This window comes from Drosophila pseudoobscura, chromosome X (assembly GCF_009870125.1).
Source record: "Drosophila pseudoobscura strain MV-25-SWS-2005 chromosome X, UCI_Dpse_MV25, whole genome shotgun sequence".
Taxonomy (NCBI): Eukaryota; Metazoa; Arthropoda; class Insecta; order Diptera; family Drosophilidae; genus Drosophila; species Drosophila pseudoobscura.
The window spans coordinates 17424587-17451019 of NC_046683.1; the positions used below are offsets into that span (position 1 = coordinate 17424587).

The following is a 26433-nucleotide window of genomic DNA, read 5'->3' on the forward strand; positions in this document are numbered from 1 at the left end:
TTCCATTTCTATAATAGCTGTACGACATAAGACTTTGCTAAACTTTCTGCGAGAGATAGCATGACAGACATCGGTAAATTAGTGCTGGTAAGCGTCGCGCTGCATTTGAACTTTGAATGTTCTGCTTTCTCGCGGGACGCGTTAGAATAAAACACCGCAGTTTATCCAAAACATGTGAAACTGAGCCGTCGCACAATTTCTATCCCCAGTTTGTATGTGAAGCCTGAAAATAATTCTTTTTAGTCAATTTATAGAAGCCATTTTGAGGACCAACTTTCTCTTGTTTTTTGTCCTTATTATTATTATTTTGGACTATTAGAAATGCTGCCATACCATTTTCTTCTGTTTAAATAATATGCTTAACATTTTGTGAGTGGTTTACGTCTTCTTTGTGTTATTCTTTCTCGTTTTACGAAATTTAAATAGTGTTTTATAATGTTATACCACACACCTAGGCAGCAAGACAGCAAAATTTGTTCTGAAAATGGCAACAATCGATAATCGCTTCTCCCACCTGAACTGGAAAGCTCTCACTGTATGCTTTTCCTATATTGTGACTGCTTAACCAGCTAGTCATTTAGCAAAGTCTAATTTCATACAGTTTTAAGCCGTTTCGCTGGCGATAGTTCAACAAGAGCCAACTATCGATAAATGCGTTAGTGAAGTGAGTTGTTCGATGATCGATACCGACCTTGTTGGGTTTGTTAATCCCACTGAGTGACACTGCTTTGCTTTTGCGTGTGCAAAGTATTTATTGAGCAAATAATTTACAACCTATCCTATCAAAAGGGTAAGTGAAAAACAGCTAAACCAAATTAAATTTGATCAAATAAAGAGCCATATTATGGTGCGCTTATCGATGTTATTGTAATTTATCGGCATATCGAAAAGGCCAAAAAACCGTTTTATCTGAACGCAACTAAACAAACGGAGGATGAGGCGCGGTCAATGGATCATTGGGTTCCCATTTGTGACCCCAAAATTCTCAGAATTTTAATTAAAGAATTTTATTGCTTTTCATAAACACAGTTCGGATGAAGAGACGGAAAAGCTGATAACGAATCAACATTCAATCCCCTGGAGCCGGCAAGCAGCATCCACTATATCCGCGTGTGTCTTATCGCGAGTCGGTATGACGAAAACGAGTCAAGTCTACAAAGGAAAGAAAAAAATGCATTGGAGTTGGGTTGAGCCATACTTGGCGGTGCTGGTGCTCAGCCTAAACTGCCAACTGAACCTGGCCTCGCTAACAGTGTCTCGGGAAGAAATACGCGCCGGCGACTCGTTCAATGTCACCTGCAGCTGGGATGACGAATCGGTGAGCCCTGAGCATATTAAAATCAAGGTGGCCCCCAGAAGCAATCGAGCCAGCAACAGAATGGAGACTACCACAACGGTCGTGGAAAGGGTGGATAATGCAACAGTTGGCAAATGGCACTACGAGTGCATGTGGGATGGGAAGACCCTCGAGGCGCTGGATGTTCGGGTAGGGGCACGACTGCAGGTTGAGGACTTTGAGTGCCGCATGGATTTATACGATTCCACAATGATGACGAGCTGCAGCTTCAGCATGCCGAATGGCTACCAGCTTGAAGAGGATTTCTTGTATCTGAGGGAAAATGAGCTGCCGCCAGTCCAGTGCACGGATTACCCGCACAACGCCACCCAGGTACTGTGCAGGATTGACCCGGGCCTGACCCCAAAGACAAAATTTGAAACGAGCCACAGCTACACTTTGAACATGAGAGATTCAGTCGGCAACCAGACGCAGCATTTCAATCGGACGCAAGCCCAGGTGCTGGTCTTGGATTGGCCCAATAAAAAGCAGCCTCTGACCCCGTTTGACAATCAGAGTTGCTTGATCTGGCAGAATTCCGTCTGGTCTGAATACTACCACCAAAGCGGGTCGATTGACTGGCATGTGCGGGTGATACCCCTGAACGATGACATCCCCGAGATCGAAAATCCCCCTTACGAAGTGCGCTACTCTGGCACACGGTGTGAAATGTTTTGCCTGAAAACGCCACACTATCCGAACCAGCAGTTTGAGCTGCGCCTGCGACGCCGCTTTAACCAGCCAGAGGCGCCTTGGAGTGAAACAATTACGCGCCAGTTCTGGGTACCAAAATCAAAACCCAGCCGTCCGCCACGACTCCTGCCGAATGGGTTCTTCTTCGATCCCAGGTCCAAGGGGCTGTACATCTTCTGGGAGCAGCTGAAGCCGCTGGAGCACAACGGACCCAATCTAACGTACAGTCTGGCAACCACCGACGGGTAAGCTTTCATTTTTGGTCTGCCATCCATTGCTCATGATCTATCCAAATAGTTCTTCCAGAAAGCATGTGAGTCATGTCGGCCGGAACTTTGCCATGTTCCCCCACTGGGACGGCTCTACCGACTCCACCATATCCGTATGCAGTGAAAACTCCGAGGGACGGTCGTTGAACTGCAGCGATCTATATGTGCCAGTCCTAGACAACGCAAAGGAGCGACAGCCGACAGCATTGAAATACGACAAGGCCACAAACACCCTGAGCTGGACAGCGCCGGAGAGGAGCTCTGGCCTTCTGCATTACACCGTCTACTGGTGCTCCCCCGTCAACGATACACAAAAGATTTGCGACGACTCCCAAGACATTAAACTGCTGGAGCTGGACGGTGCTTCCCGGCAAGAGCACCACTTCAATGGATCGATGGAGTTGATTAATTTAGGCGTAGCGGCCACATACGAGGACAAATTCAGCGGCGGTATGAGATGGTTACGGGTGGGACTGCCCACAGAGGTTGAATTGGCCAAGAGCCGGTACCTGGAGGGCATTGTCGCCCTGATTGTGCTCTGCCTAATCTTCATCTCATACCGAAGGCTTCATAGATGTTCGAGTATTGAAATTGACATACCAAATGGCGTATACGAGGGACAGCGCGGTATAACGGGTGTGAAACATGATGAGAAAGATGTCACCAAAGTCCCAACCCAAGGCCACCGTGAAAACCATAAAATCCCAAAAGAGACGAATTCTGGGATTGAACTTGTAGTCATAGAAGATCCCAAAGAATGCATCAAACCTATTCCTGTTACTGTTAAACCTTCGAATGAACTTACAGGCTTTACAATGCCTGATACCTTAAAAAATGGGACAAACCCGATCTCAGATCTGAAAGCTCTGTGTCCTACCGAATCTGGAATTGAAAATACATTAAAAACGCCTGGTAGAATGGTAAAAGGTAGTGCGGTAGAGAATTATAACATAGATGACACCAAAGACGCAACCCAATACCCTCCTGTGAACGCTAAGATCCCAACGGAGCCAAGTTCTGGGATTGAACTTGCGGTCATAGAAGATCCGAAGGAATACAGCAGGCCGATTCCTGTTACTGTTAAACCTTGGAATGCACTTATAGGCACAATGGCTGATATGGTGAGAGATGAGAAAAACCCGAACCCAGATCTGGAAATTATGCTTCCCATCGAGTCTAGAAATGAAAACACATTAATAAAGACGATACCCGGCAGAATGGGTACGAATCAGATTGTGACTACTCCTGCAGGCTACGTGGAAATGTTAGCAAGAGCAAGCAAGAGCGGGAGTGGGAGTGCGAGCGACAGCGAGAAGCCTTTGCCAAAATCCAGCCCTGGATATGTGCAAATTGACTTTAATAAAAGTACCAACGGTAATGGATACGTAATGCCTCCGCCTTTCAGATAACCATGGGCTCCCATCACTACGTAATACATAGGAAGTATAGGAAGAATGAGAGTAGAGGAGTATTGAATGAGTCATCACATAAAGCATATGCCTGAGCATGAGCCCTGCATCCGGTGTTTGATTTTAAATGTTATCTCGTATATTATTCATAAAAAAAATGTTTCTCCTACAGACCATAAGAAAATTAAAAATAACCAAAGAATACATACATAAGCGAATATGTACATAGTATACTCGTATATAGTACTAAGTAAATAAGAGAGAGAGTGCCAAACGAGAGGGAGAGTTGCTTTAAATGATATTATGATTAAGACGTATGTAAACAACGATCACAATGTCGAGAACCACCCCATTAGCCCATTATCCAACCGCATATTAAATGTGAAGCTGGAGTTCATCGGTCAGTGATTTGAGGGGGTGGGGGTAGGGGCAGTGGCCTTGCTGTTGTGCCATTTGTACGATCCGGAGTACTGGAAGTTGTTCTCCTCGCATTTAAGATCTGCCAGCTTGGGGCCCCGCGATCCGTACTGGTAGGTGAGCGGCCTAATGTGATCCTTCTCGATCCGATGCAGAATAGGCGTGAAGATGCGCCACGCTTCGCGCAGCTCATCGGAGCGGACAAAGTGCATCTGGGAGCCGCAGAACACGTCGAGAATGAGACGCTCATAGGCGTCCGGCAGATACGAGTCCTTGTAGCGATGCTCGTACGTCAGATCCAGCTCCGTTTCCTCGATGTCGAACGTGATGCCGGGACTCTTGGTCATCATCTTAAAGTAGAGCGCCTCGCCCGGCTGGACGCGTATCACCAGCTCGTTGCGCTTCGTGTTTCCCTCAAAGATGTCGCCGGGAACGTCCTGATACTGGATGCGCACCTCCGCCTTGCGCTCGTTCAGTGCCTTGCCGCAGCGCAGGATAAAGGGAACGCCCTGCCAGCGCTCGTTGTTGATCTTGAGCACGCCCAGAGCGTAAGTGGGTGTACTCGAGCTCTTGCTGACTGTGGGATCGTCCAGATAGCCAGTGCGCTCGTCCTCGGTTTTTCCCTGCGGATTGGCAACGTACTGTCCCAGCACCATGTCGTCCAGCTGCAGGGCCTCTATGCACTTGAGCACCTTCACCTTCTCGTCGCGTATATCGTCCGGATGGCAGCTGACCGGCTTCTCCATGGCCACCAGAGAGAGGATCTGCAGTAGATGATTCTGCATCACGTCACGTATGATGCCGAACTCGTCGAAGTAGCCGCCCCGGCCCTGTGTGCCGAATGGTTCCTTGAACGTGATTAGCACCGAGGCAATGTTCTCGCGATTCCACGTGGAGCTGAGGATCTTGTTGCCGAAGCGTATGGTCATCAGGTTCTGTACCATCTCTTTGCCCAGATAGTGATCGATGCGGTAGAGCTGCTCCTCGTGGAAGAGCCCTGCCAGATGGTCGCTCAGCGCTTTTGAGGAGACATCGTCCCGTCCAAACGGCTTCTCCACAATCACACGGTTCCAGCCGCTATTTTAGAGACATTTTATTATCAATTCGGTATGGTACGAGTATTCGATGCGATCTGATCTACTTACCAGACAGACATGCAGATCTGCTTGATGTTGACGGTCACCTCCTCAAAGACGCTGGGCGGCAGGGCCAGGTAGAAGATGCGGTTCGCCTTGTTCTTGTTCTCCATGAGCTCCAGCTGCTGGTTGAGTAGCTCGAATCCTGTGCGTCCGTCATAGCTGCCAGCCACATACTCGTTGAGGGCCCAGAACTCCTCGTATTTGGTCTGCTCGTGTGGCTGCACCTGCTCTCAGGAAATCAAGTTGTGGTTCTGTGATTCTGTGTCCTATGTGACATTCTATGTACTCACCTTCATGTACTGCTTGCAGCTCTCCTTGAGCTTCGCTATCGACAGCTGGGAGCGGGCATATCCACAGAATTTGGTAGGCTTGGGGAGTAGGTCATCTCGGTATAGCCACCACAAGGTCGGATAGATCTTTTTTTTGGCCAGATCGCCCTGCAAAAAAGAATCAAGCCAATAACCCATCTCCATCTCAATATGAGTTATTCCAATAATATTACCGAAGCGCCAAAGATCACAAAAGTGTGCGGAATTTTACCATCAAAGTGGGTTCCCTCGCATACCATGCTGGGTGACTTGAGCGACTTGATTATCAGATCAAGAGCGGTGTGATCTGCGGACATATTCAATTATTACATTACAATTATAATTCAAATAATATTCGTATACTTATAACTATGTATCTAAAACGAAGGACTGAAAGACTGATCAAAGCTCCAGTGTTTCGGATCAAAGCCAAACAAAGCAAAGCTCAACTTAGCCGAACCTTGAACACATTGCGTTTCGAATGCTCAGAGAGGGTCATGTGTATGCCGAATGGTGGTCGTTACATATATATACATCTTCGAATCGAATCAGTTAGTCCATAAGTCCAGATATAGCCAAAGCAGTGCAGTACATTACAGTACCGTGTGTGTATTAAGTAAGTACGAAGCTAAAGCATTCTAAAGCCCTATTTAAGATTTGTTTCTTTTCTTTTTTCTTTTCCTGGTCTAGGTGGTCCTTTCGATGGAAATGCCCATATACAGATCAGAAATCTCCAATATCATACTGAATAATATATCCCTATACCTATTTTGACGAGAAAATTGGTCATTTTGAAAACAGAAATTATTTCCCAGAGTGGGATTGTCTATATTCAATTGTTGAATAGCGCCAGTAATCGAATATATGAACATTCTTGAGGATAAATATATAGCGTGTCAGTTTATACGTTCCTATCGCTGTCTTTTATAGATTTAAGTCTGATACTCGTAGGGTAGGGAAAGAGTGCTGTAAACTTGGACAGCAAGAAGATGCTGCTGATCGGAGTATTGAGGCGTGTTTGTCGACAGTGAGTAGGCGGATGCAGTGTTGGCATTGTTTAACCATTTTTTGGGACTCTGGGAAATATGGCTGTCATTCCTGGTCCCGTCAGGTAACCGGATGTGGGCATGGTTGAGAAACTCTGTAGTCAAGTCAACATTACAAATATCATTTAATTTTAAGTTCTATATGCCAGGTAAATACATTTTAATTTTCTTTTTATTTTCGGTGGTTTCCTTTCATATTGGTTCATTTTTCACTTTACTTAATACAATTTTTTGATTTGAAGAAATCAATTTAGTTTCTGCATTGACAGTTCCCTAAGACGCCCAGCTTTTAGTCGTATACTATGAACTTGATCAATAGTTATGAGGCAAAAACAAAAGGGTGACCACAACCGGCACACTTCCGCCATTACTTAACTGAATTATCCGTGTATTGCCAAGGAGAGCTGGGAGATGGGAGCTTGGAACTCGTTGGGAACTCACCGAGTGCCCGGAGTGGAGTGAATACTTCTGGCCTTGTTGGGAACTCACCGAGTGCCCGGAGTGGAGTGAATACTTCTGGCCTTGCCAGAGCTACATATGACCCTATTTATGGAAGTTAAGTGGCAGTCATGCACTGTGTCTGTTTCCGCCACCATGGAAAATTGATAAGCACTCGGAATAGACTCTCCAGGCTCTTGTCTAATCGATAATGACTCCACAGGTTATCCGTGGGAGAGAGAAAGAGCCCGGAACGGGACTCGGGCGCTTCTAGAGGTCACCCGAAATGGGTGGTGGAGATGGGGTTGCCAGAGATCGGTGCAATCGCGCGTCTCGTACGAGTGACTATCTTCCGATACGGTTGCAAACAAACGAATAACCGAGTGCCACTTACCTGTGCATTACTTGACTTTGAAAAGGTACGCCAACGGCAGCGCCGTCAAGATCGACGGTAGTATGGGAAAAAGGGGCGCAAAGTACACACAACGACACTGCCATTTGATATGTACATATCCAGTTGCGAGTATATACTTTACATGGTGCCTGTATGTACCAATGTTTACATAGGCACTATGTAACCATCACCGAGCGAGACGCAGCCAGTGGCATCAGAAGAGCGTGGCACGAACAGTTCCGCCCAATCGCGAATATTCGCCCCCCGATCGGCCCAGCTTGGCCGAGACATTCAGTTGGCATCACTTGCTTGGGGGCTCCAGAACCAGAACAAGCCCCAACATTTAGATCAATTTGTGTGTAGCGGCATTCGAGTGTAAGTCCGGTCAAAAGCTAACGTACGAGTGTTATTACTCTTGATCTACATCAATTTTGACTTGATATCAGTAATAAGAGCTTATTCGAAGCAATCAGCAATCAATCTGAGTCAGAGATCACCTATCTTTCAATACATCTCCGATCAGTTCTATTCTACGAAAACCCAAGGATACCCAATCATTTTAATGCATACTTCTCGACTACAAATCCGAAGTAACGTAACTATGACATTGCCAAAAACTATCTGATTGGGTCAGGGGGCCTATAACTCAGAAATACAAGTATACGTACATACATATGTACATATACATATACATTTATAGCCGGCACCCTAAGAGTAGCCTATTAGATTTGTGGTAAAAGTGGATACAAGTTTCCAACCCCATAAAATATATATATATATTATTGATCAACCTCAATAGTCGAGTTGATATAGCCATGTCTATGACTATAAAAGCTAGAGCAGCCAAATTTTGTGTCCAGACTCCTGTGTTATCATACTGTTACCACCCCCACAAAAGGCGAAAACCTGTAGAGCCCACAATTTTGAAGAACCAAAAAAAAAACGACGTTCCTGCTCGTCATGTTTGTATGTACATATGTATGTATGTATGTACGTAAAAGGTCGTAAAGCTCCTTTGGTTGACCGATATCATGAATCAAACTTTCAATCTTCATTGGAAACGTTTACGAAAGCAAAGTCGCGAATTTGACATTGACACAGACGATTGAGGAAGAGGAGAGAAAGAGAAGCAGAGGGAGAGAGAGAGAGAGAAGGAGAACAAGGTAAAATGGACATGAGATAATTTGTGAATAAATTAAAACATGTTTTTCGAAAGGCTTATTGTAAGACCCCCGCAACGACACACACACACACTCATGCAGAGATACGAGTATGCATGTGTGTGCTAATTATTTGCGTGTACAAGTTTCAATGTCATTACCACAGAAGAGAGCAGAAGAGAATGGATTTGAGCAAAGCAGATAGTGGAGCAGAACACAAGAGAGTGGAGCTAGACAGAGTCTCCCCTATACATATGTAGGTTAAGCAAAAGAGAGTGTGGCTGGTGTTACTTTAAACTTTATACTTCGAAAGGTTATTGCCAAGGAGGGGGGCTTTTCTAATCTTGAGAGTGAGTGAGTGCCCCAGCAGCAGCAGCAGCAGCAGAAGCAGCTACAACTCGACGTCATAGATAGATAATTCGTTTCGTTTTCTTGTGATAAGACAACCGTCCGTTATATTTTGTAGGTGACCCCAGAGGCAAAAGAACACACATTTGAAGGGCGCGCGCACTGCTCCAGCGAACCGTCCATTCATTCACCTGATGGGCGACAGTGATCACATGAAGTATATGTACGCACGCTTGAATCCACATCCACGCACTGCTTTGGACTTACCCTCTTTTAGCGTTGCCATCTTTTCTTCGGTGTGCCGTTAACAGTTAATCAAACAACAGGAAGACTCAAAAATAGCACATAAACAGGACCGCCGACTTTTTTGCGTTGGCTATTTGGCTCTAAACAAGCTTAAGGTTTCGGGATTGATTGCTGTTCAAACAATCAACACTTGACTTGGCTAAAATTTCATAAACAAAGCCAAGAAATGATGCAATTACAGCGGAGTTTTTATTTTGGTTTTTTTGTTGTGCAAACGGTGCGTAAAGTTTGGTGTTTGGATTGACTTGTTGGAGCGCGGAGCCCTGTTTGTGTTTGGTGTTTGGATTAACTTGATGTTGGAGCGCGGAGCCCTCCGAAATTGAGTAATGAAGCTAGCCGCGATCGTACCCTGACTGCGGAGGTCGAGCGCATAAAGCGTGCATGAAGCGTCGGCGGCAGAGCCCGTGGGAACAACAACAACCAGCGACGCTTTGTAAACTGGCAAACCAGTGATCGGCACCAGGAGCGGATCCAACGTAAGCGGCGAGAGCGGCGAAAGAAATGCTGTTACCTTACCTTCCATTCAACATCATTTCATACCCTTGCCGAAGGTATTTTTACTGTTGGCAGATGCCCAATGAACAAACCATACTCTTTGTATATTATTTTTTTTTATCAAAATCTTCCCAGCCAACTGAAAAAACTGCAGTGTATTCATATGTAAGAAAATCAGAAGGAATATTCCACCAACGAAGCTAGAAGGGAGGGTTTTTATTAGTTGAGAGAAAGCGAAATGAGGTTTGTTTTTATAATAATTTATTACGTGTACAGCATTTTCAATAATTTTATTATTTTGCCTTGATTGTTTTCGCCCCTCCCCATTGTGGGGCTTCGGCGATTGTTTGAAACTAACAGCCAGTCTACAATGCTCTACTGCCACTGATTCGATTAGGTGTCTAATTTGTATTTATTGTTAAGTTTCTTTAAATAAAAAAGCTATGGGCCCCCCACCCTTGAGGGCTGAATGCGCTCCTGGTCTGTTCGGCCAGTGCCGGTTCTCTGTTGTGCATACTCATACACAGGCATTCACTGTACGAAAATCGTAAGAATGGATGTGCATGGGTGTGTGTATTGTGTGACGCCGTCGTCGCATGCGTTTTTTTGTGAAAAAGGGGGAGCCAGATCGTTACCCAGCCAGAGCTGCCAGGTGGGGAAATGATGGAACTAGCTAGAATTGTTGAAGTACCACCGATGGTACTCCGTATTGGTAATTGGTATTAAAAAGAGTTGGACGCTCACACATACAAACATATGACATAAATGAAAAGTATTCAAGCCGATAACCCTTCAGCGTATTGTGATGGCTGTCACTTGTCGTAAGACACACATACATATCATATCTATGGGGCGAATGCAGTTTCTAAAAACCAACAACGGTGTCAAATGATGTATGGGGCTGTCAGTTGTCTGTGTGTGTATCTGTCAATTTGTTGTTTAAATAATCTAAATCTCGCTTTCGCGGTCAACTTATGTACATTTCCTATGGCTCCCATTATTAAAGTTGGTATGCTGCAAATCCCGCCTCACTCCGTCTCACAAATGGACTGTAGTATATGTAGCTAAAGCGCAGGTGATGGATAGGAAAAATACAAGTACCATTGATGAATGTCGGTCGTCAGTAAAAGAGAACTGAGTGCAGGATCACTCGGTTGCGACGCTCTTCAAATTCCTGTATCATTTCATCAATATCATTATCGAGATCATTTGATTTGGCCAGCTGAAAGTGAATTGTTTTAGATCAATGTTTCAGATTCATATTAATTATCATATGCATACTAAATTAATCATATCTGTTATCAGAAATGCCCCCATCAAAGCATCCTCGGCATTGTCCACCACGTCGACGTTTAGCACGTGAACGGGGCGATTGTAGACTGAATCCATGGATTCCATGTGCAACACCACTAAGTCGTAGACACGTTCCTCTACGGTAACAATAATATCAAACTTTTCTTTGGTTTCCTGAAAGCGTTCTGGGGCCTTTTTCAGTCGGCGATTGCGGTCTAGCATATGCAGCAGACCGTTTTGTGTGTAGCTGGTGGGGGAAACAAATGAAATGTAATCAATGCAGCAGGCATATGTATTCAACTTACAACTCCTTGTCCTTAGACTCCAGGTCGCGGTGTATGTCCTCGTAGCTGGTCCCGAACTCGTAAACATTCGGCTTGTCAAAGGTCATGCCGGGCAGCTTGACGCGCTCGCCGGTGCCGTAGGAGCGCACGTTGAAACCCTTCTTGGCCAGAAAATTGTGCGCCTCCATGGAGCGATTCATGTTGGAGGAACAGACAACAGCCACAGACAGTTTGCCCTTATCAGTCATGATATCTCCTCCTTTGGCAGTGCAATTTCAATTTCAACAAAAAAGAAAAATATGGGCACCGATAACACACTGTGAAGAAAAAAACTCTACACGGCTACTACATATTTGCTACATAATGGAAGGAAAAAGACGGTATGGACAACAGGCAACACGGCCCAGAAAATGCAACGCCTAAAAGGTGAAACCACCCCATTTTCCGAATATACCTTGGAGACGAAGAGCCGATTTTGTCTTCAAGGTATTTTGTCCTCGCAAGCGAGGTGAGAGTTCGTATTAACCTTGCAATTTGCCTTTGCTGGTTTTGCCTGTTGTACATACCCTTTTTATAGCCCATTTAAAAAACCCACTCATTTTTTCGTCGCAGGAGAGAGCACTTATCGATAAGATATACCGTCAGACCCTCAGAAATATACCAAAGTATCGTCTCATTTTCAAAATATACCGAAATATACCGATATCCGGAAAACGAACATCTTCCTTTATATAAAATGGATAACAAATTGAGTTAAACTACCGTCAACCGTTTCCTTAATTTTTTGATACAAAAGACCACAATATCTTTCACTGCGCTAAAATTTTTCAAGATACATAATTTTCGAGGAGAGTATTTTAATACCCTATGGTCGACAATGCGCTAATTTTTTTCTCTCCATGATCGGAAGACAAAATCGTCGATTTTGATTTGGGATTTCATATAACTAGCTAGGCAGGACCCTAAACACATAACTGTATCCGATTGATGAACGGCTAATTTTTTATTTTGATTGTGTCTCAAATTAGGTTTTAAAAATAAGTAAAAGCATAAAAGGACATCTTATACCCTATTTAATTAATATTCATGGAACATACATACATATATTTTTCCTTATATATCACGATCCCGACACATATTTTCTCGCTCTTAGTAGTCCACTCACTGCATTATTTCGGTGAGATAGCTTTAAAACAGAATCTGACAAGCTTTTGCATTCATTGGAGCCTGAGATGACCAAAATTTCCTCAATTTTATAATATCTTCTTGCCGGGTATGCAGAATGTTGCTCCTTTCGTGCCTTTGGTTTGAAACATTTAATTTAAAACAATATCTCATTTTATTTAATTAGTCTTTCTTACGTTTGCTGCTCGGTACTGATGCCGCTCTGACTGTAACAACTTGTAGCGGCTTGTCCAACTTCTCTGGAGCTGTGACCCCAGCCTTGCCGCCGAAATCTTGTGACCAAATGTTCGCCGGCGATAGACTTACCGGCGGACTGGACATCCGGAAGAAGTAAGGACGAGATCGAAAGTGTGAACAATTGTTGTTGTGATACAGTACAAGCACATCAGACGACGGGCTACCGGCAGTATGGGCAGGAAAAACATTCAGCAAAGAAGAGTGGCCAGAAAATAATAAGTGTGGCATACCCTCGGGCGCCAGCAGCAATTCACTTATGTATACTGCAGCAGTATAACTTAGTATACTTCCAAGCATTCCCATTCCGTCTCTCTTTTTCTGCATACCATAGGCTGAAAAGTTAAGCGAAACAGGTAATAACAGTCTAATGTTTGGTAGATTGCTGCCACAAAAGGGTAAGGACCATCCCCGATACTCACCAGGAAGACAACAATCCCGACTCCTCAAGCCAGGAGTCAGTCAAGCCTCTCGACTGTGCAGCGCTGTGCACTCCGGAAATTTAACGATCTTCTACAATGCCATCGGTGCCAGGAGTTTGGGCACACACAAAAATAATGACACAAGCCCTTCAGATGCGTAACGTGCTCGGAGCCGGAGGAGGGGCAGGAACATTTGTCAAATCTAGTCTCAACTACATCGAGAAGCGGCATCGCCTCTTGTTACGCTCCCCCACGCCATCTGGAAGACAGACTAAACAGCTTTGGCACTAGTTTTATAGTCCGAGGCGACTTCAACGCCAAGCACACCTGGTGGGACTTCAGACTCAACAATTCCAATAGTTCCAGGGGAATCAACACCAGCCTCATCCACACCCAATCCGAGTTCGACTTGATGTCTGATCACTGTGCGCGCAATGTCTGCAACACATTTTAATTTTCACTTAATAATTTTCATTTTAATAATCACTATGCGATGCCAATGCCAATCCTCTGACAATGCAAGCCAATAACTAACTTGTTTTACCCAGCCACTTTTCAGTCATGTCTGCTACTACACATATTTAGATAAGCAGTAGGCGCCACACTTATTGTATAATGTGCCATTTCAAATACAACTCTCTCATTTGAGAGACTGCCAGTTTTGTTCGCATTGTCGAACACAACACTAAACAAATCACATCAGAAAAAAAATCAGAAAAATTAAGGAAAAAAAAGCAATTTTCAAATTTCAATGGTCGAAATTTGGAGGCCTAACCAGTGACGCTGCCCCATACGATGGCCGTGACGTCACTCCAACTTCAAGAAGTCAGCAGCCATCTCCAACGACGAGGCCAGCCGCTACAACGACACTGGCCAACGAGCCAAAGCCAATACCATCGACAATGCATCCTGGGTGGCCGGACCAACAGCCACTCGGATGCAGCCAATTCCAATTAATAGGAAACCTACTTAAATTATAATGACTTAATGGTTCTGCTAAATCTGGTAAGAAAAAATATTTTTGTATTATAACTGCCGATTTAATTATGAATTTTGTAAGCCTTTCCGTCTCTACGACCGTGGCAGACGAGCGTAATGGAAACGGAAGGAGGACGAAGGACGAAGCCGCATAGAAGAAACGCCTGAGCCATTGTTTCTTTTATTATTTTTTTCCACTTTTTGCTTTATTAAAAAAAATTCACTTTCTGCTTAATCTCTAGTAAAAAGAATTCCGAAATAATATTTTTCAAAATTTAGAATTTTTTTTATTTTTATACCCAATACCCATTTTGAGTGGTATATTAGATTTGTGGTAAAAGTGCATGTGTGTAACGTTCAGAAGGAATCGTTTCCGACTCCATAAAGTATATATATTCTTGATCAGCATCAATAGCCGAGTGATTGAGCCCTGTCTGTCTGTACGTCTGTCCGTCCGTCCGTCTATCCGTCCCTATCAGCGCCTAGTGCTCAAAGACTATTAGAGCTAGAGCAACGACGTTTTATGATATGTCATTTACAATATTGATTCTCTTCTCAATGCCTGTTATAATAGGTCCAACTGCGCGCATATAGTACATCAAGGCATCCAAGTCAAGAGGTCCGATCCTGTGCAAGCAGACTTGATTATTAATTCACTCACTTAATTATTTGAAACAAGTACTCTAGATGCTCAGCATTGTCGCTAATTAAGTTGAACCCGTTTTTGCCGTTGGCCAGGTACTCCATGACCACTAAACGGTACGTGTTGGCTAGTTTCAGGGGCCTGTAGTCGGGAACTTCGCAGTTGGAGCATCGAACGCGGACACTGACCACACGTTGACCCATGGTAGCCGATATGTTGTAGTTAACGCGGAGTCCTGACACCTGCAGGAATCTGGACGACCTCGGCGCCGACGAGCTGGAATCCATGGGCGCCACACTGTCCTCTAACAGATCCCATAAATGTTGGCCCCGCAGGGCCAGGGAAACCAGGCGATTTTCCCAAGGGCACATGGCAACCAGCTGCTTATATGTTATGTCTGTTGGGTAAGCAAGGATTTAAATGAACTTCTCGATGGAATTTGTTTGAAAAACTTACTGCCAGCTGGGATGGGCACCCGGAAATTCCCCTGCGTTGTTAAGGCAATGGTCACATTACTCCAATTGGATCCGGAAGGCGTTGCATCACTAAGAAACTAACGATACGTGGAAAATTACAACTACTGCAATCTGGATAGAGAATGGATGTCTCACTGCATGCAGCATGGCGTCTGTGTAGAGATTGCCCAGGTTGCATTCGCCCTTGGAGCATTGGCTCTGCTGCAGATACACTCGGCTCTGTCCCACAATCCTATTGGATGCGGCTTCCAGCTCGGCCTGCCAGGGACGCAGGGCCTGCAGGACCACATCATCTTGAAATCAAGCCAAATTATGTCATATCATTTAGAAGCATATGATATTAGCCGCTTTATTTTGTTTCAATATTAAGAAATATTAAGAATTTAAAAAATAAAAATACCTTGATTTTAAATTTGTAAAAAAAAAATATATATATTGTGATAAATTAAATAAATCAATTACAGAGTTTTCTGCCCTCGGAAAGCTTCAGTTGAGCACAGTGATGCGTCCCTCGAGACCTACGTAGATGGGTTCAATGTGGGCCGTGTAAGTGATCAAGGCATCCAAGTCCGTAACGCCCCGCCTGCAATGAAAGAGTAAACGAACAGATTGGATCAGTGTAATTGGATAGAGATTCAGAGGTTCGGACGCACTGGATGTCTGTGGCCGCTGCCAGCATGGTGAAGCCATCACCCCCCTGTTGTAGAAACTCGGGCGAGGTAACACGGTAGAGCTTGTAGGGATCCAGGGGCTCGTAAACGGGCACCTCACAGTCAGCGCAGCGAACGTGGACGGACACGACTCGCGAAGATACGGGCTTGGTGTAGTCGTACTTGACTTTAATGCCCGAGAACTGCAGGTTAATGTAGGAGCTGGTCACCCCGTTCTCTAGGTCGATCTTGCTCACCGCGTGCTCCAGAGCCGCGACGAGAGTGCTGCCAGGAATGTTGTAAGCCACTAGCGTGTTCTCGAACGGGGACATGCTGACCAGGTGGGCGTAGGTGAGATCTGTATGGAGGAAATGCAGTCAACTCACGATTAATGGACAATGGCCATCCCAATGTACTCACTGCCCCGGGAGAGCTTCACCCGTAGACCACCAATGTTCATGAGTCCCGCGGACACGTTTGTCCAGGCTTTCTGATCGAAGGGCGAGAGTCCGATGAACTGAAAGGTGTGAGAGGGAGGTGTAATTCGAGTACGGCGCTGAGCTGAGACTTCAACTTACCGAATGCACCATGGCGTCGCAGAAAAAGCTGCCTAGGTTGCACTCGCCTTCACCACAGTCGTCCTTGGTCAGATCCACCTTGGTGGTGCCAATGGCGACCTTACCCCGCATATCTATGAGCTCCTTCCAAGGTTCAATAGCATCACGCACGGCCTCATCTACGGCGAACACAAAGCACAACGCCCGGAAGAATTGGCCGAGGATCAGTCCCGGGCTTTTGCGGAGCGCGATATACCCCCAGCTTTAGCCCCATACTCACCTTCTGGTACCTCCGATCCCATGTAAAGAGGGGCACCCTCGAAGTCCAGAACGTCGCCGTTGTCGTCAAAATAGACGGTCAGATTGCCCACGTATCTGGCGTAGGCCGATGACTGGACGATGAGCACGCGGTGGCCGGAGCTGTGAATGACTTCGGTGGGATAGTCACCTGCTGGTTTATGTGGACCCGGCGGGTCGCCCGTGTACAGGAAGGTGTGCGAGTGGGAGCCGACAATTACATCGATCCAGTCACCGGCGTTAGCCGCTATCTCCTTGTCCACATCGTAGCCGCAGTGCGAGATCACGATGATGATGTTGGCCCCCTGGGCCTTTAGCAGCTGCGCCTCTTCTCGAATAGTGTCGCTCTCGTTGCGGAAGTTCAACTTGCCTGTGTTGGCCAGGTCCTAAATAGGAAAGAAACTCAGTCGTGGTCGACCATAGAGCATAAGTGGATCTGCTACTTACGTATGTAGTCTCCAGGATGACGCCAATCAGTCCAATCTTGCGACCTCCCCGCTCGATGATCATCGACTTGTTGTACAAACCCTCCATGGTGGGCTCGTGAGCGCAGTCCATGTTGGCCACCAGCATGTTCGTGTCAATGGTCTCTAGGAAGGGCACGACGCCCTCGACCCCGTGGTCGAATTCGTGGTTGCCTAGCGTCTGAAATGGATTCATCGTTAATATAAATAGTCAGTAGACAAATTACTCTGGCATCCGAGCCATTTTTCTGGTAGACTCACTACTCACCATGACGTCGGCCGGCAGCATATTGAGGAACTCTTGGGTGACGTTCCAGCGGCCAATATTGTACCAGAGAGTACCCTGAAAGCTATCGCCCGCATTTATGTAGATCGGGTTGAAGTCCTTCTGCTCCTCGAGAAGGCGCTTCACAGTGTAGACGGTGCGGGCATAGCCACCGATGCACTCCTCGCCGCTGTCGCAGACGCCACCGCTGGTGTCCGTGGGTTCGAATCTGCAGATCGTAATCGGGGTTAGAATCCACTCGTGACTGGGCTGGTGCTGGGACTCGGATCAGCTATCTTCGTCATGGCCTTATCGTTATCAGAATCAGTATCGGTATCAGCCTGGTTATTATGAGTGCGGGAACTGTTTTCGATAAGCCGCGGACATGGACTGCCGTACTTAACGGCCACCTCAGCTATTGTGGCATTGATGTGAGTTTATGATGCGCCATAAACTTGATTGAATTTTATAAGGCTCTTGGCTTGGCCCTGCAATGCCTTACCTGGCATGGAAGTCGTTTATGTGTATTAGGGAAAGTGGGAATCCTTTCTCGGCAGCCTCCATTCCAGGAATCGTGGCAAGTGCCAGGATCATCACTGATCCCATCAGTCGGATGAACATGAACTGCATTTTTTGCCCGGTCACAAGTGCTTTAATCAACAAAAACCGCAAAACAGTTCAATTTGTCCACCCAACCCAAGTGCTGTCGATAAAGCAACTGAACGGCCAAAACTTCAAGCACTTCATTGACCGCAAAAACTGAATGGAACTCGGGCTCTCTGAGCTGAAATGACAGATACCAGATCAGCTATCCCTTCCCTCCTCGCTTCGAGCAAACTGATTAGCAGAAACCTACTGTCGTCGTTTGGTTCGGACCGTGTAACCGCGACTGTCCCCTATACAGGGTCTATAGGTCTATAGGCTTTATCTGAAATCGGCGAAAATGTTACTAATTTCTTTAAATTTTATTTCCGCTAAATCGATCGAAAACCGATTGTGAAAATATAATTTTTATTGCCGAAATCTATGTATATAATGTTGGGGTAGAACCATGTATTTATTTTGTTTACCATTGGTATTATATTTGTATATTCTTTTCTGTCTGTTCCTGTAAAACGCTTCCTTCTGACTGGTAAATGTATGTACAATTACATGAATTTATTGAATACTGGATATAAAAAGAGGATCTGCTTTGTTTCTGGGGACAATAGAAGGAAATCCAACCAACTGTACGCTATTGTGATTCTTTACAGCTCATCAAAATTGTTGTAAAATCTGGGCACCGTCTCATAAAGATTAAACTGGTTTGTAAATACTCGTACACGTTCAGTGTTCAATTTTGCTTTGAATGCACACTTTCGTGTTAATCGTTGTGCTTCGTTTCTGATATGATATGGATGAGCGGGTGGTTACGGTGAACACTGCCCTCTTCATGACACATGTTACCAATTCCCCACTCATACCAGTCAACCACCCGGCCCGCCCAACAGCTATAGGCGTGTTTATAACGTTTTGATATACTAGGTAATATAATACGTATGTTGATATATGAGCGGACAGCCCAGCAGGCACCTGATAGGCTCCGGCTTTCCTTCACAATTAATCGCAACTCTGCAGGCAGGTTGGGTTATTACAGTCTGGGAAAAACATTTAATTACGCCAACAAACTAAGCCCTAACCCCTGATATCATTTATAACAATTTGTACATACCTTCATGCATATATGTATAGTATGTCACATGTCAAACATTACGTTTTTTATACCCTTGAAGAGCTTATTAAATTTGTAACTTGCAACGCACAGAAGATAGCATCTCCATATGAAACATATATGTACCTATTTGCGCATATAGATATATTGTACTTATGTATAATATCGCTGCGTTTATTTGTATTGGCGAAACAAAATGCGTCGGAATCAAATGTCTGAGGGTCTGAAATGTTCCTTTTGGTTCCCTTTTCGACAACGATTAGAGGTGCCGACTTGAGCTCAAAGTTGATTGAATTTTTATTTAATGATCTAGAATATTGATATATAATCCAGCCCTTACAATAACAGATCGATTGGTTAATATTTAAGCCAACAATAAATAGTTTACACTCCACTTTTATATTATTTTATTTTTATTAATCAATGGATATTGACTAGAATATTCCTTTGCAACGTTCAGCATTTTCTGAAACTCGTGAAGTTTAACTTTTAAAGAAATACCTAAAAACCTATTGAAACATCCTCGACCTTTGTCTGCTCACTATTGCGGCCCGATATTATACGCCAAGGAATCTACGGGGCTAATAAAGTCCACTACAAATTTTTCTAAGAATTAGATTGCAAATTGCAAATAAGGCCGCGATCCCTGGAAATCAAGGAAGGTACAACTATTTTTGTGAATTATGAATTTTCTTTTATTGTGATTAATGGAAAAGTTCTAAACGAACTCACAAACACTAAATCGACCTTGACATGAGCTTTGTGTAAACAAAAAAACACAAAAGGACTTTCAATATTTGAAGAGGAATACTTGGAATATGGTATTACCGCTTTGAATGCAGGAATTAGATGCATGAAGTTCGTTTTAAAACTGAATCAAGTTTGTTTCAAAATTTTGCCAAGCTCCTTCCGCTCCTGAGCAAGTCTGCATAATTAAACCCGATACTCAAAATGAGTTTTGGGGTATATTAGATTTGTGGTAAAAGTCCAGAAGGAATCGTTTCCGACCTTATAAAATATATATATTCTTGATCAGCATAAATAGCCGAGTCGATTGAGCCATGTCTGTCTGTCCGTCCATCCGTCTATCCGTCCCTATCAGCGCCTAGTGCTCAAAGACTATAAGAGCTAGAGCAACGATGTTTTGGATCCAGACTTCTGTGATATGTCACTGAGATCAAGGATCTCAGAACCCATAAGAGCTAGAGCAACCAAATTTGGTATCCACACTCCTGTGATATCGGACCTTGACCGTTTTGTGTCAAAATTTCGCCGCACCCCTTTCCGCCCCCGCAAAGGACGAAAATCTGGGGCAACCACAAATCTCAGAGACTATTAAGGCTAGATTAACCAAATTTGGTATCCGCACTTCTGTTCGACCTTACTATAAAACGTATATCTCAAAATTTCGCCCCACTCCTTTCCGCCCCCACAAAGGACGAAAATCTGTTGCATCCACAATATTGCACATTCGAGAAAACTAAAAACGCAGAATCATAGAGAATGACCATATCTATTAGATTGCTGAATCTGGATCAGATCAGATCATTTTTATAGCCAAAAGGAGCAGTTGCTACCCAGCGCCCGACGTCACGCTCAGACTGATTTTCTGTCTCTCTCGCACGCACTCTTTGTCGTGTCGTTAAATCTTAGCGGCGTCTGCCGGAGGAGAGCCATACTGACTTAGTATCGGGTATAACTGTAGAGTTGCGGTGTCCGCAGCAACTCACAACGTCCCCCCTCGTTTTGGATTAGACCCCATTGTGCATCGTACGCCGGGAAGGGAAGTGGGCAGGGAAGGACAAGGCGCGACAATAAACAAGTGACTGCACATTGAAAATATTGGCTTTCATAATCAAATCAAACTCGGGACAGCTTCGTTTCAACACAATTTAGTATGAGTATTGGGGTATATTAGATTTGTGGGAAAAGTGGATGTGTGTAACGTTCAGAAGGAATCGTATATATTCTTGATCAGCATCAATAGCCGAGTCGATTGACGGGTGGCCGGACCAGTTCGCCACTCGGTAGATCGCAGCCAATCCTCACGTCGTTGGCATCACTATGCGATGCCAATGCCAATCCTCTGACAATGCAAGCCAATAACTAACTTGTTTTACCCAGCCACTTTTCAGTCATGTCTGCTACTACACATATTTAGATAAGCAGTAGGCGCCACACTTATTGTATAATGTGCCATTTCAAATACAACTCTCTCATTTGAGAGACTGCCAGTTTTGTTCGCATTGTCGAACACACCACTAAACAAATCACATCAGAAAAATTCAGAAAAAAAAGCAAAAAAACAATTTTCAAATTTCAATGGTCGAAATTTGGAGGCCTTACCAGTGACGCTGCCCCATACGATGGCCGTGACGTCACTCCAACTTCAAGAAGTCAGCAGCCATCTCCAACGACGAGGCCAGCCGCTACAACGACACTGGCCAACGAGCCAAAGCCAATACCATCGACAATGCATCCTGGGTGGCCGGACCAACAGCCACTCGGATGCAGCCAATTCCAATTAATAGGAAACCTACTTAAATTATAATGACTTAATGGTTCTGCTAAATCTGGTAAGAAAAAATATTTTTGTATCATTACTGCCGATTTAATTATGAATTTTGTAAGCCTTTCCGTCTCTACGACCGTGGCAGACGAGCGTAATGGAAACGGAAGGAGGACGAAGGACGAAGCCGCATAGAAGAAACGCCTGAGCCATTGTTTCTTTTATTATTTTTTTTCCACATTTTGCTTTTTTAAAAAAAATCCACTTAGTTCTTAATCTCCAGTAAAAAGAATTCCGAAATAATATTTTTCAAAATTTGGAATTTTTTTTATTTGTATACCCGATTCTCAAAATGAGTATTGGGGTATATTAGATTTGTGGTAAATGTGCATGTGTGTAACGTCCAGAAGGAATCGTTTCCGACTCCATAAAGTATATATATTCTTGATCAGCATCAATAGCCGAGTGATTGAGCCCTGTCTGTCTGTACGTCTGTCCGTCCGTCCGTCTATCCGTCGAGAGAGAAAACTAAAAACGCAGAATCATAGAGAATGACCATATCTATTAGATTGCTGAATCTGGATCAGATCAGATCATTTTTATAGCCAAAAGGAGCAGTTGCTACCCAGCGCCCGACGTCACGCTCAGACTGATTTTCTGTCTCTCTCGCACGCACTCTTTGTCGTGTCGTTCAATATTAGCGGCGTCTGTCGGAGGAGAGCCATACTGACTTAGTATCGGGTATAACTGTAGAGTTGCGGTGTCCGCAGCAACTCACAACGTTCCCCTCGTTTTTCGTTATTCTCTGTCCATTCGGAGAGCAGGCTCATTGAAAAAATTAGTTGAACATATTTTTCAAGCTCTGGTTACAATACTATGTGGACTCATTTAGTGCTCACCGATCAGAGGAGGATCTGCTATCCTCATCCGCAGTAGTCTCAAGCACTTCCCAATCAACCGCATTACAGATGGCCAAATTCAAGCCGCTAACATGGTGCTAAGCACCTCTCTAGGAGAAACCACTATCTCGGCTATCTACTGTCCTCCTGCTACCTTATGGACAAGTTCTCAGTTCCGCTCTTTATTATCTAGTTTTGGGCCAAAATACATTGCAGCTGGGGACTGGAATGCGAAGCACCAATGGTGGGGAAACCTTGCTCCTGCCCTAGAGGTCGCGAAATCCACGACTATATAGTCTCAAGTGAAGCCAACATTCTTGCCATTGGCTCTGCAACCCACTACCCATACGACTCCAACAGATCGCCTAGTGCCCTGGATTTCGCTATCTACAAAGGCGTTCCCCATAGATTCCTGCACATACAAGCGAACTTCGACCTTCCCTCCGATCACCTACCGCTTCTCATAGAACTGCGCTTATTCCCTGTCGACTACCCTACTAAACAGAAGCTCCTGCACAGTCGAGCAAACATTGAAATAACATTAACATTAACGAGAGATTCGAGTCTCCAGAAGACATTGACGCGGCTGTACGCTCGCTTAATAGCCTCATCCAGGAAGCAGCTCTCCCCGCAGAACCACCCACGTCCGAGGAGCGCTCGACCCGACCTGCTGCATCACCTGACCCTCACATCGAAAACCTTGTGCGTATCAAGAGAAGACTAAGGAAAGAAACACGCGAGCACTCTCCTGGTACTTAGAAGCGCCCCTGCAGATGTCGATACCAACCAAGCCAGATTTCGCCTGCTGAAGTCCAAGCGGAAATAAAAGTTCTTGTGAACAACAAAGCTCCTGGGCACGATTTAATAGATGCCCGCATCGCAAAACTGCTTCCACGCAAGGGAATTATGTTTCTAGTTGCACTTTACAACGCCATCCTTCGCATCGCCCCTTCCCCACCCAATGGAAGTGTGCAATGATTGCGATGATACTAAAGCCAGGTAAACCAACGTCAGCCCTAGAGTCATACAGACCAATAAGCCTACTGCCAGATATCCAAGATATTCGAAAGAATATTCTTGAGCAGAATGGTGGCAGAAAGCTGCGTCAAGGAAGCTATTCCACAGCACCAATTCGGTTTCAGAAGACAGCACGGGACCCCGGAACAAGTACACAGAGTGGCTCAACACATCCTCAACGCTTATGAAACTAAGCAATACTGTTCAGGGGTGTTTCTCGACGTGAAACAAACTTTCGACAAAGTCTGGCACAAGGGACTTTTATACAAACTAAAGATTCTACTACCCGCCCCACAGTATTCAGTCATAAAGTCATTTTTAAGAGATAGAACGTGTGTTGTCACAATCAAGGACGCTATTTCAGACATAAAAATTATCAGAGCTGGAGTTCCACAAGGCAGCGTTCTTGGGCCAATCCTGTACACATTGTTTACATGCGACATGGCGTTACAACACGTCAACCCAAGCAACTTCCTGGTCGCCACTTACGTTGAAGATACTGTTATTCTCTCATCATCCACCTGCTACAGAGCAGTTGCTGAACAACTTCACATCTACCTCGAATCCGTGGAAAAATGGGCAAAAAAATGGAACATCACAATTAACGAAACAAAGTCAGTTAACATAAATTTTACTTTAAGAAGCAAGCACCCACTAGACCTAACCTTCAACGGAAATATAATTCCTCGCAAGAGCAGTCACTGCTACCTCGGTGTCCACCTCGATAAAATCCTGACTTGGGGACCACATATCAGAGCTGCAGTCATCAAATGTCAAAATAAACTCAAAAAGTTGCACTGGCTCATGAACTCAAAAAGTAAGCTTCCCCTACGCAATAAAGTCTTATTGTACAAGGCAACGATAATCCCCATATGGACATACGCCATTCAAGTCTGGGGATGTGCAGCGAAGACGCATCTGAATAAAATCAGAGTCATGCAAGCGAAGGCTCTAAGGGTGATGACAGGTGTCCCGTGGTTTGTTCGGACTACAATGCTGGAAAAAGATCTCCTCGTCCCAAAAGTTGGAGATCAAATTAACCATCACAGCAGTCGATACAACGATAGGCTCATTAACCATCCAAATTAACCAGCTAGAGGATTACTGCACCCTCAAATCCCACGCAGACTTAAACGTCTCCACCCATCGAACATAAAAAATAGAAAAATTTGCTGAATAACACATCATTAAAATGTAAATATAAACCTAATAATTAAACTCTTAAAATATGTAGTAAGTCAGTGTTAATAACACTAATATTTGATCATAGTTTAAGTAAAACTGATTTCTAATAAAAAAAAAAATAAATAAAAAAACTTGCTCAGCGATGCCACTCGATGGTTGGGATGGGTCGGTGGGTCCATTGTCCTTTAGTGGCCGTATCCCAGCATTATTGCCACTTCCTGAGTCTCTGTTGCGATCACGTGGGCTGCCTCGTCCAAGACGGTCTGAAAGGCACAGATTATGCCCAGTGCAGAGAGGCGGAGGCGGACGCAGAGCCAGTGCAGAGTGGCTGCCATACCCTGGGCGTAGCTCGATGTTTGGAGGCCATTGGTCCAGTCCAATGGAGCCCAACCAGCTCCAGCCACTGATGAATGCGGGCAAGACGGACAAGTCGTTTGCTACCACGAGAACTGCTACACCGTCCGCAAAGTACACCACCTCCGTGGAGGAGTCTGAGTCGTACATTGCGTTCCACAGTAGGGAGCACAGCACTGACCCCTGTGGGACTCCTCCAGATACCTCGTATTGCTCCGTTCCCTCCTGCATCCTGTGGCGTAAAAAAGCAGCCTCCTCTTGAAGTAGCTTTGTCCCGTCTGCTGTAGGTACCTGGGTGTGTTGAAACCATCAAAGCCCTTAGGATGCAGCTCCTTCTAGCTGTGTTGAATGTCCACCTAGTGTCTAGGGCAACCATTAAACAGTACTCCTTTCCGCCGCCCTTCCACTAAGTGCTGGCAATTGCACTGGAAGCAATGTCAACTACCCTACTAATGGCTTCAATCATTACCATACATACAAAACACGAGTACAATTACTAATTACGAGAAAGGTATGCGAGGATTAAGCTGGTCTATCCTATGGCCTCTATATAGCTGGCAAGGGACAACCAGAAACTACCTCTTTTGGTGAAAATAATCATTAAGGTGATGTGCACTCCAGAGCTGGATCCAGCTCAAGTGGTTTCCTGTAAAGACCTCAAAAAGCATCAAATGTGTGTCCAAGGACTCGTACAGGAAAACCATACTCAAGAACAAGTGCTTGAGGCAATGCAATTAGTCCTTTCCACTTTCAATAGCCAAAAATTAAATAATCCATCCTCACTGGAAAATAGCTTAGGGCAGATACCACTTGGATCGTATTATTTGCGGGCGAAAGCCTTAACCCACAAAGATACGAATACGAATGTAAGAAACTACTATCATATGGGGCCAAGTGATCGTAAATTGGCGTGCCTGATCTGGTAGAGCAGAATGTGAAAGAACCCTTCTTCAACCAGCTGCGCACTCAAGAGTTGGGCTACAGTCTGAGACTAAAAAAGTGCGGCGGCTACAAAATGATGGCCTGTGCTATTACAGTGGACACTCAAGACACTAAGCATTCGGCTGTCCATGTTGACCAACCTCCCATACCAGGCCTTAGGGCACAGCTAAGCGAATCAGAGTTCAATGATGCACGCGAACCGCTGGTCAGTGGCGAGGGGCTAGGCGACACTAGGCAGGAGCGAGAAGTAATCCGGAATTAAAATGAGATCGCAACTACTGAATACTTCTTTAATCGGAAGAAAAAGAAA

General features: G+C 44.8%; 4 protein-coding genes and 4 long non-coding RNA genes across 11 annotated transcripts; 5 read left to right on the plus strand and 3 right to left on the minus strand.

Annotated features, from left to right (window-relative positions):
* Window positions 1–278: 278 nt before the first annotated feature.
* Window positions 279–4104, plus strand: et (eye transformer). Of its 2 annotated transcripts, none has more exons than XM_033383905.1 (3): window positions 279–790; window positions 1030–2274; window positions 2327–4104. In XM_033383905.1, exons 2-3 carry the CDS (start codon window positions 1133–1135, stop codon window positions 3705–3707), a joined length of 2523 nt encoding a protein of 840 aa, XP_033239796.1. In that variant the 5' UTR covers window positions 279–790; window positions 1030–1132; the 3' UTR covers window positions 3708–4104. The 2 variants fall into 2 exon arrangements, with proteins under 2 accessions (XP_033239796.1, XP_033239797.1); XM_033383906.1 differs by having other exon boundaries at window positions 2336–4104.
* On the minus strand, window positions 3899–9363 carry Zw (glucose-6-phosphate 1-dehydrogenase Zw). 2 transcript variants are annotated; one of them, XM_001354529.4, is made up of 5 exons: window positions 9225–9363; window positions 5766–5878; window positions 5554–5700; window positions 5270–5487; window positions 3899–5201 (listed from the first exon to the last, which is right to left on the minus strand). In XM_001354529.4, the coding sequence occupies exons 1-5, from the start codon at window positions 9241–9243 to the stop codon at window positions 4109–4111; spliced, it is 1590 nt and encodes a 529-aa protein (XP_001354565.2). In that variant the 5' UTR covers window positions 9244–9363; the 3' UTR covers window positions 3899–4108. The 2 variants fall into 2 exon arrangements, with proteins under 2 accessions (XP_001354565.2, XP_015041467.1); XM_015185981.2 differs by lacking the exon at window positions 9225–9363 and adding an exon at window positions 6994–7403.
* On the plus strand, window positions 5917–6422 carry LOC117184852 (uncharacterized). The gene is made up of 2 exons (XR_004470317.1): window positions 5917–6187; window positions 6262–6422. It is a non-coding gene; the product is annotated as an uncharacterized lncRNA (long non-coding RNA).
* LOC26532703 (uncharacterized) lies at window positions 7742–10228 on the plus strand. Its single transcript, XR_001452694.2, has 3 exons — window positions 7742–7846; window positions 9076–9814; window positions 9894–10228. It is a non-coding gene; the product is annotated as an uncharacterized lncRNA (long non-coding RNA).
* Ssu72 (Ssu72 CTD phosphatase) lies at window positions 10094–11705 on the minus strand. Its single transcript, XM_033383908.1, has 3 exons — window positions 11357–11705; window positions 11040–11298; window positions 10094–10980 (listed from the first exon to the last, which is right to left on the minus strand). Exons 1-3 carry the CDS (start codon window positions 11581–11583, stop codon window positions 10879–10881), a joined length of 588 nt encoding a protein of 195 aa, XP_033239799.1. The 5' UTR covers window positions 11584–11705; the 3' UTR covers window positions 10094–10878.
* Window positions 11706–13411: 1706 nt separating this feature from the next.
* On the plus strand, window positions 13412–14444 carry LOC26531988 (uncharacterized). The gene is made up of 2 exons (XR_001452693.2): window positions 13412–14181; window positions 14237–14444. It is a non-coding gene; the product is annotated as an uncharacterized lncRNA (long non-coding RNA).
* Window positions 14445–14660: 216 nt separating this feature from the next.
* LOC4814589 (apyrase) lies at window positions 14661–18348 on the minus strand. Of its 2 annotated transcripts, none has more exons than XM_015185980.2 (8): window positions 18009–18348; window positions 17510–17735; window positions 17225–17422; window positions 16761–17163; window positions 15409–15566; window positions 15254–15350; window positions 14837–15194; window positions 14661–14781 (listed from the first exon to the last, which is right to left on the minus strand). In XM_015185980.2, exons 1-8 carry the CDS (start codon window positions 18134–18136, stop codon window positions 14676–14678), a joined length of 1674 nt encoding a protein of 557 aa, XP_015041466.2. In that variant the 5' UTR covers window positions 18137–18348; the 3' UTR covers window positions 14661–14675. The 2 variants fall into 2 exon arrangements, with proteins under 2 accessions (XP_015041466.2, XP_001354563.2); XM_001354527.3 differs by lacking the exons at window positions 14661–14781; window positions 14837–15194; window positions 15254–15350; window positions 15409–15566 and adding exons at window positions 15706–15856; window positions 15927–16281; window positions 16344–16440; window positions 16502–16659 and having other exon boundaries at window positions 18009–18258.
* Window positions 18349–21187: 2839 nt separating this feature from the next.
* On the plus strand, window positions 21188–22044 carry LOC26532602 (uncharacterized). Its single transcript, XR_001452692.2, has 2 exons — window positions 21188–21793; window positions 21849–22044. It is a non-coding gene; the product is annotated as an uncharacterized lncRNA (long non-coding RNA).
* Window positions 22045–26433: the final 4389 nt, after the last annotated feature.

Excerpts from the sequence above, each read along its gene's own strand:
- et (XM_033383905.1), top strand. The coding sequence starts at position 1,133 with ATGACGAAAACGAGTCAAGTCTACAAAGGAAAGAAAAAAATGCATTGG. Across the intron at positions 2,275-2,326 it reads AGTCTGGCAACCACCGACGG|TTCTTCCAGAAAGCATGTGA; the intron begins GTAAGCTTTCAT and ends CTATCCAAATAG.
- LOC4814589 (XM_015185980.2), bottom strand. The coding sequence starts at position 18,136 with ATGCAGTTCATGTTCATCCGACTGATGGGATCAGTGATGATCCTGGCA. Across the intron at positions 15,351-15,408 it reads CAGACGCCATGCTGCATGCA|TTTCTTAGTGATGCAACGCC; the intron begins GTGAGACATCCA and ends ACGTATCGTTAG. Across the intron at positions 14,782-14,836 it reads GACAATGCTGAGCATCTAGA|GATCGGACCTCTTGACTTGG; the intron begins GTACTTGTTTCA and ends CTGCTTGCACAG.
- Zw (XM_001354529.4), bottom strand. Across the intron at positions 5,701-5,765 it reads TTGTGATCTTTGGCGCTTCG|GGCGATCTGGCCAAAAAAAA; the intron begins GTAATATTATTG and ends TCTTTTTTGCAG. Across the intron at positions 5,202-5,269 it reads CAGATCTGCATGTCTGTCTG|CGGCTGGAACCGTGTGATTG; the intron begins GTAAGTAGATCA and ends TCTCTAAAATAG.
- Ssu72 (XM_033383908.1), bottom strand. The coding sequence starts at position 11,583 with ATGACTGATAAGGGCAAACTGTCTGTGGCTGTTGTCTGTTCCTCCAAC. Across the intron at positions 11,299-11,356 it reads GAGTCTAAGGACAAGGAGTT|CTACACACAAAACGGTCTGC; the intron begins GTAAGTTGAATA and ends TTCCCCCACCAG. Across the intron at positions 10,981-11,039 it reads TAACAGATATGATTAATTTA|CTGGCCAAATCAAATGATCT; the intron begins GTATGCATATGA and ends ATTCACTTTCAG.